We start from the raw sequence: 7,887 nt of genomic DNA, 5'->3' as shown, positions 1-7,887 counted from the left end.
GAATCCAAACGCTACATTAATGGAGTATCTATTAACCTGAAGATAAAATCTGAAACTTAACCAAAAAAAGCTACAAAACGGTGTCACTTTGTATGGGCGGGAAAATGCAGCCATTTGATCGGCCAAAATCTTATGACTTTATTAGATAGATAGAAGGATAAGCTGCAATCGGTCTCAAAATCACACTGTTTAAATTTGACCACTAACTCTAATGTGAACACACATACAATCAAACACATTCACTGATATTATCATTTTCACCAAAATTTAAAAAAAAAAAAAAATCTAGCTCCTAAGCAAGAAAACGAAAATTTGTTACCTTAAAAACACTTCACAAAAACTTCTTTATAAGGAAATTTAGAGAAATGAATTAATGAACATTGAACCATACGTGGGCAATTGGATACACATGTGGAGCAAGAAACAATAATGCCGCATTAATATATAGGTCAGGCTTATTATAATACTCCCTCTGTCCCATTTTATCTGTCATACTTACTATTCACGGGTCAATCCAACTCTTTCTTCTTTGTTTATTTTCTTTATCATTTTTTACTTATTTTTAAATTTGATTTTTTGTGTTTAATAGTACTTTTAGTGTAGTTTCTAAATATATAAATTTTGTATATTAATACTAAACTTAATATTATGAAAAATTGAATTAAAAATAACTTCAGTCAAGCCTCGTTAACCGAACCAGACACATAAAATGGGACGGAGGGAGTAATAATTAAGGCATGCACTAATTCCATTTGAGATTGTTAAGCCCATATTTAATAGAAACATAATCTTGCTCTCTTCTTATTCCATAAAATAAAATTAATCAAATTAAGCATCAATTTAATTTGTCAAGACACTTATACTAACATGTTACGTTCAATCACAAAAAATAATACTAGGTAAGTGTCTAACAGCGACACATGTGAGATAGGAAAACATATCAGATCTTCCTTATAGGCAAAGCGTTATTCATCTTCAACAAGACCCTTAAGCTTAATTCACATGGATCTATTAAAACGGAAGATCCACCAAACAGTATTTTTGAAAAATTAAAGTACACGTTGGTGGTAGTAAATGACTACGCTAAATATACTCGATGTAATTTTCTTAAACAAAAAAGACCGAGGCTCTCAAGAAATTACCATAACTAATGAGGTTAGTTCATAATGAGAAAGGATGCACAACAGTACATATTAGGTCATATTATAAGACATAATTTCTCAACTAGGATCATCCTAGAATTTTGTGAAGAAATGAGATTCTTCATTAGCTATCTAGTAGTTGAGATTGTCCGACAGATCCTCTCAACGAACATTATTGTGAGTAAAGCTATTGTTGGATGGGGTACTAGGGTCTGGGTAGTTGGCCTTAGAGTGATCTACTAGTCGAGCTCAATAGGCGTTTGGCGAAGCCCAAAAAAGTATTTTTATGATATAGGTTGACTTGATTATTCTTCGTAATATTTGGACCGCCTCCACATTCCATCAAATATTTTACTCTACCATACATTACACAATTACCATACAAAAAATGTACATGTACATGTACAAGATTACTGCAAAGATAGTGAATTTTGGCTCGTAGTAATGGATAAGTTAAACTCAAACTTTAGATAATAAACTTGAGTTTAAATAAAACAATTTACAGTATCTCCCTTTACATTCTCAGAGTAGCCACTACGAAGCTGCACCCAACTGCAACCTGGAGTTTTCTTTATGCCTTTTTCTTTGATAGCAGATTGCAGGCCATCTGCATCATCCCAATAGCCGCAGAGGGAAGACAAATTTGCAGCAAGTACATAGTTGGCTGCAATGCCAGGCTCGATTTTAAGCAGCAGTTCCTTAAGGTGTTCATCAAGACGAAGAATATTGCTGTGGCCGTTCTGTTTGCAGGCACTAATAAAGCTCCTTAATATGACAGAGTTGGGTTCCATTGGCATGCTCATGATAACCTCGTAAGCTTGTTCTATCTTTCCAGCGCGTCCGAGCAAATCCACCATGCATCCATAATGTTCCATCGTTGGCCTGATATCGTAAAGATTCACCATTCTGTTGAAATACTTGTGACCTTCTTCCACGAGACCTAAGTGGCTGCAAGCAGATAAAATTGCAGAAAATGATAAGCTGTCAGGCCTCAGGCCGGCTTCTTCCATTCTGGGAAATAAGGATATTGCTTCTTCCCCTCGGCCATTATCTGCAAGTGCAGATATCATTATAGTCCAGGACTGCAGATTTTTGGTGCTCATTGAGTTGAAGATTTGGAAGGCTTCTTCTACACGACCGCATTTTGCATACATCTGAAGCAGAGATGTAGCAAGCCCAACATGGAATTCAATACCATTAGTTAGAATTTGGGAATGGATGGACTGTCCAAGTCTGACATTAAGGAGACTGGTACAAGCAGCAACCAAGCTCACCAAAGTGATTGAACTTTCCTTTTCATTTGCCAGCTTCATCTTCTTGAATGCCACAATAGCATCTGAAGGGAGGTTACTACAAGCATTCAAAAAGAAAGCATATAGAAACGCTCAAACCAAAAGGGAATAAAATCAAAAAAAATCCACAGAAACAAGAAGAATAGCGCACCAATCAACGTAGCTAGCAATCATACAACTCCAAGAAACCATGTCCCTGTGATGCATTTCATCGAACACCTTCCTTGCGAACTCAACCACACCACAAGCAGCGTACATTTTCAAAAGGGTGTTATTCACATGCACGTCGAAAACAAATCCCGTCTTTATAGCCATTGAATGGACCGACCCACCAGCTCCAACCATGGAGCAACACCCGCAAGATTTTAGCACGGATGGGAACACAAACTTATCAGGTCGTATTCCGGCTCTTAGAAGCCGGATAAACAGCTTCACGGACTCGATTTCGCTGGAGCTTTTCGAGTATTCTCTGATCATCGTGTTCCACGTGAAGAGCGACGGAGTGATCGGAGATTTCTCGAAAACTGATCGCGCAAACTGGAGCGATATGGAACACGCGGATAACACGAATTGGGAGAGTAGAAACTCGTGATGATCGAGACCGGTTTTTATGTTGAGCGAGTGGAGTTGAAGAAGATGGGGGATAGTTTTCGCCAGTTGGAACAGCATCTCATCAATTTGCCGCTGAATCATCACCCATCCTCTCAATTTAAACAAAGATCCAGGATCGAGTCCAACAATCAATGCAACAGTGTGGGAGAATCATCACATGTCCTCTCAATTTAAACAAAGGTCAACAATGACAATGCCAATGCAGTGGCTCCTTAACGTACTAATCTTCTTAGCTAATAGACCACTAAATCACGGTGATTACAAATCCTCTCGAGCCAGAATGTAGAAGCTCGGGACAAGAGATTTTGCACTTCATGTCAAATCTCTCTAGTAAGGTTTAAGGCTTCAATTTGCCATCAATTAAACTAATATCCATTGATGAAATTTATGTATTGATTAATCAATCCTTCATTCCTCCCAAATTAATCAATATTTCATTATGTAGCCATCAGGATGCTATCTTGTAGTAAGGTTAAATCTTTATCTGATTCTCCAGTCCTGTAACTTCACTAACAACTTCCTCAATTTCTCAGATTTTCTTAGAGAACGCAGAGAAAGAGATTTAAAGCTTCAAAGATAGTTCTGCCATAACTGAAAACAAACCAAAGGATATGAAGTATGAATTACACAAGTTAAGACATGTTTCCATCCAGTGAGATTAATGAAGGAGGCTAATTGGTAATTAGCTCGAGAAAAAATTTGACCGTGCTTCGGCCCAATGTCCTCATGGTGCTCATATAACTCTGCAGATCCATATCGCTCTGCATTTGAAGCCAATTCTCGTCTTTGTCTTGACACTTGATGAGAAAGCTTTTGGCTTCTAACTTCATCCTGCTTATAACTTCACCCTCGAAATCCACGATTCCTGATGAAAGAAACAGCGGGAACTTTATGATATCATCTTTATGGACCACCTTTACTGTGATGGGAGTTTCATCTTTCGCGGTTGTAACTTGTGGAATTGGGGAAGAAACAGAATCAGGGCCGTTGGCTGGAGTAGTATCGACGCAAGACTGTTCCATCGGGAATGATTCTATCTTTTGTTTCTTGGCACTGGGATCAGATTCATGCTCAGAAGTTAAACGTTTGCTTGGAATGCAATCAGAAGAGTTGGCATTACCGTCCTGCTTCTCACTCAAATCCTGATGCTTGGCAGCAGCTATGTCTCCCGTCTCTGATGGCTGAATGCTGTCTTCTTTCTCTTGAGAATCGAAACCAATGCCTTTTTGCTCTGCATCTAACATATTGTTTCCTTGGCTCTCATCGTTGCCTAAGTGAACAACACCCTGATCATCAATATCACTTCCCGTGTCTCCACCTTCTAAAGCCGCCATCTTCTCGTTACTCGGAGGATCTTCAATCTTTTCATCCTCAGACATCTTAACATCACCAGAAAACTCGTTATGAAAGTTCTCTGCAGCAGCAATATTAAAACTATGGAAATGCTCGTTAATAGTTACTGCAAGTGAATCCAGCGAGGTCTGTATTACTGCAAGTGAATCCAGTGAGGTCTGTGATTGACTGCAAGCCGGTTGGTCTGATAGAAAGAATTCTATAACATAGACATCATTTTCAGAATCCATACTCTTCAAACAAACAGCAAAACTGGAAGTTAAACCAACCTTACGTGCACCGGGTGCAAAGGGGTACTCGTTTATACTTAAGCAAGTCAAATCCTTGCAGGAACTCAAATTCGGAGACAAAAATGCCTCGCCAACAACCCCCTGCCCTTTCCTTATAGGAAAGTACGTACAGTCCTTTTGGAAGGAAGAAACTCTCTTGCCTAACACATACGATCCCTTTTTGGTTGTCATCATGACACTCTCCGTGTGGATTCCATCAGAACTCGGGAACCAGGTCTGGGCTAAAGGCATCTTGTGCTTATTACAAACCACTTCCAATACCTTCTCAATTTCGTCAAGTGTGTCGTTGAGCCTTTCAGAACCCTGCTTTCGATGAATTTTCAAGGAAAGAAAGTGTACAAAGAAATGAAAATTGTTAGCAGAAAGCACAAGAACAAAGCTTAAGGAAAACCAAGTAGGGAAAAGGGTTGGCACAGGTATGGAACTCACTCCATTGATTTCAAAGGGCCGACAGACATCTAAACATCTCAAACCTACTGCCTGCAAGAAAGAAATATGGTTTTTATGGGATCTTCAATGCTTCATATTAGTAACAATTCTCTAAATATCCAAAAGAAGTGGAAAAAAGATGATTGTATCATGGTGATCTACAAGGAAAGCATAATGTTCATACATAGACATGATGATTTTCTAAAAGTATGATCTTGTATAGGGCATGGGAGTAATAGTTAAAGCTTTCAGAATAAAGTTATTACTTCAAACAAAAACCACATTTTTTAAATTATGTCAGCGAGAAATATTTTTGGGTGTAACCCAGGGTTTCCACCGTCGGACAGAATGACTAATCCCCTCGCTGAATTATAGCCCCCTCAGGTTGCTCCATATCCAAGGCCAATTATGGCAGCAAGAAGTATGGTATTCTACCAGGTAAGAACCAAGAAATGCAATTAGTTTTAGTCGCTCCCTGAAGGAATCATGACAACAAACATAATTATGGAAAGATAAATGCTTCAAAACTCCATTTTCATTGCAGCAATTATGACAAGGTGAACAGCTGAAGAATAACTATTAGGAAGCTAGCTTAAGCCACTTCCAAGCATCAGTATCCCTAGATACCAAAAAGTATCATAGATTAAGCCACCCTTTTTGAACTCCAGCAAAACAAAGAAAAATGTTTCTTTATTTGCTACAGCATTACTGGAAAAGAATTCTTAACTTGCGTGAGTTTAAGGACATTGCATCTCAATTATCAAACTATATCTAGAATTCCATTCTACAATAGATATGTGGGAGAAACTTGAGGAGCAATTGTTTTATATGTCAGGCAGTCCACTTCATTGATTCTAATGCCCCTACTTGACTCCTCTCTTCAGCGATAAACTAACTAATCACAAACAAGACTCAAGTCCTTCGAAACATCAGTTCATTTCAATTTGTATTATTAAATGCGTTTTCAATCCTCTAGTGTATATAAAGACATCTTATATAGCTGGATTATGAGGAATTTTAAGTTTAATGAAATTCAGAAAATTCATCACAGCAATTTTAAAGCAGGAAATAATTACTGAACTAATATAAAGAAAGCAAGATATTCAAGAAAAAGAAAAACATCAAACAAATTACTAAAAAAGAATAGACCTTTAGAGCATCTCTGATTCTCCAAATGTAATCAGTCAAGCAGTAACTCCCATCCCATACAGTGACAAACTCCAGAACCCCAATACACCTCTCCCCAGTAGCTTCAAAAACAGGCAAAGCCAAGAATCCCCCAATCCCACAACCCAATGCACTCTCCCTAAGTGGGTAATCTTCCTTGTTGTAAAACCTCACATCTGGACAAAATTCATCAACCCCATTTCTGAATACCCGACCCGGAGGCCCAAGATTCCCTTCTAGCGCCTCACCAGCAAAATACTCATACCCTACACACAACTTTCTATAAGAACAGAGACCTTTGCGCAAAACAGTGAGACCAAAGGGTTGGTCTGAAGTGGTAAGATGGCATTGATCTTTGATGATCTTGGGTGCCCAGAACTGTACTAAAGTTGGAAAGTAAGACAAGTCTAAGAGCTGAAGTGCAGATTTGATCTTTTCTTTAAGGGTTTCAGGCTCTCGATGAGTCCAGAAGAGCTGCAGGTGAGCACTGGAGGGGCGGGTGTACGAGTAGGAGAGTTTTGGTTCGGTGGGCAAGAAATTGAGGAACTCGGGGATGGAAAGGCGGCTTTGAGCATCAACTGCTGGGTCTGATGATGCCATTCTTTGGGTCATTGAGAAACAAGAGTGTTCAGAAAGTTCGAATTTGTGTATGTTTGTGCATGGCTAGTTTGGCTTCTGGGTAGGGAAGACCGGAGACTTGAGATGTCAGAGAGAGTGAGAGAGCAGCCTTTCCTGTTTCCTATGCTGCGTTTGAGAGTAAATTGTCTAAATTAGGGATTGTAACTTTTTCCATGTCCCTACCAATTATTAACTAATGTAAATATTATCTCTCAATTTTTAAAATGATACATATATTTCCTTTTCTGTAACGGACTCCTTTTTTTCTTTTTTCTATTTCCCTTTCTCCTTTCCTTTGTGTTCGCCGATCATATCATTGCTTCTGTTACAACAAAAGACAATAGAAGAAGCGTTCCATGGAAAGCAAGTAGAACAATTATGTCAACACCAACTTTTTTCTTAATTTAGACAAGTAGGACAATTATGTTAAGATTTTTTTTATTGGATTGTTAATTAATAATGTATTTGCGATAAAAATAATTTCTTGAAATATTGTATTAAAAAAACATAATTACATTATATATTTATTTATATCGAGAACTATATAAATGGGGGCTTTTTCGGTTTTACCCTAGTTAACTTATGAGCGTGAAATGGGGTCTGGCATTTCTTCTGTTTAAAATCTGGCTAAGCTGAGCAGAGAAAAGCAACGCAGGAGAGGAGAAATGAAATCAGCAATGGAAGTATCAACTTCAACCAAGAAGGTGAGCAGCAAACCCCCTTTCAGACCTGCTAAAGATGACACCAAGCCACTTCTCCAAGACCCAGTAAGATTTTCCACCGCTTCCCTTTGAATTTTGAAGAAAAAATCTCAATTTTTTTTTTTGATATTTATGGTCGCCATGTTGTTGTGATTGTCTTTGTTTAGATATTGAGGTCAGACCCCATTGAGACTGAGGAAGCTGTGCTCAGATTGCCCCCCTTTCCAGTCGCCAAACCCAAACCACCTTCAATCGTTTGAGTTTTTTTTTTTTTTTTTTTTTT

General features: G+C 38.3%; 2 protein-coding genes and 1 long non-coding RNA gene across 3 annotated transcripts; 1 reads left to right on the top strand and 2 right to left on the bottom strand.

The window, feature by feature from the left end:
* Window positions 1-1,564: 1,564 nt before the first annotated feature.
* LOC116016526 (pentatricopeptide repeat-containing protein At4g21065-like) lies at window positions 1,565-3,462 on the bottom strand. Its single transcript, XM_031256834.1, has 2 exons — window positions 2,586-3,462; window positions 1,565-2,492 (listed from the first exon to the last, which is right to left on the bottom strand). The coding sequence occupies exons 1-2, from the start codon at window positions 3,125-3,127 to the stop codon at window positions 1,628-1,630; spliced, it is 1,407 nt and encodes a 468-aa protein (XP_031112694.1). The 5' UTR covers window positions 3,128-3,462; the 3' UTR covers window positions 1,565-1,627.
* Window positions 3,463-3,580: 118 nt separating this feature from the next.
* LOC116016525 (protein NLP6-like) lies at window positions 3,581-7,045 on the bottom strand. The gene is made up of 3 exons (XM_031256833.1): window positions 6,268-7,045; window positions 5,119-5,169; window positions 3,581-4,992 (listed from the first exon to the last, which is right to left on the bottom strand). The coding sequence occupies exons 1-3, from the start codon at window positions 6,895-6,897 to the stop codon at window positions 3,718-3,720; spliced, it is 1,956 nt and encodes a 651-aa protein (XP_031112693.1). The 5' UTR covers window positions 6,898-7,045; the 3' UTR covers window positions 3,581-3,717.
* Window positions 7,046-7,479: 434 nt separating this feature from the next.
* Window positions 7,480-7,846, top strand: LOC116014766. The gene is made up of 2 exons (XR_004097482.1): window positions 7,480-7,670; window positions 7,772-7,846. It is a non-coding gene; the product is annotated as an uncharacterized LOC116014766 (long non-coding RNA).
* Window positions 7,847-7,887: the final 41 nt, after the last annotated feature.

This window comes from Ipomoea triloba, chromosome 4 (assembly GCF_003576645.1).
Source record: "Ipomoea triloba cultivar NCNSP0323 chromosome 4, ASM357664v1".
In the NCBI taxonomy this organism is placed as follows: domain Eukaryota; kingdom Viridiplantae; phylum Streptophyta; class Magnoliopsida; order Solanales; family Convolvulaceae; genus Ipomoea; species Ipomoea triloba.
The sequence above is the reverse complement of the archived record's forward strand: the minus strand, read 5'-3'. Positions and strand labels throughout refer to the sequence as shown.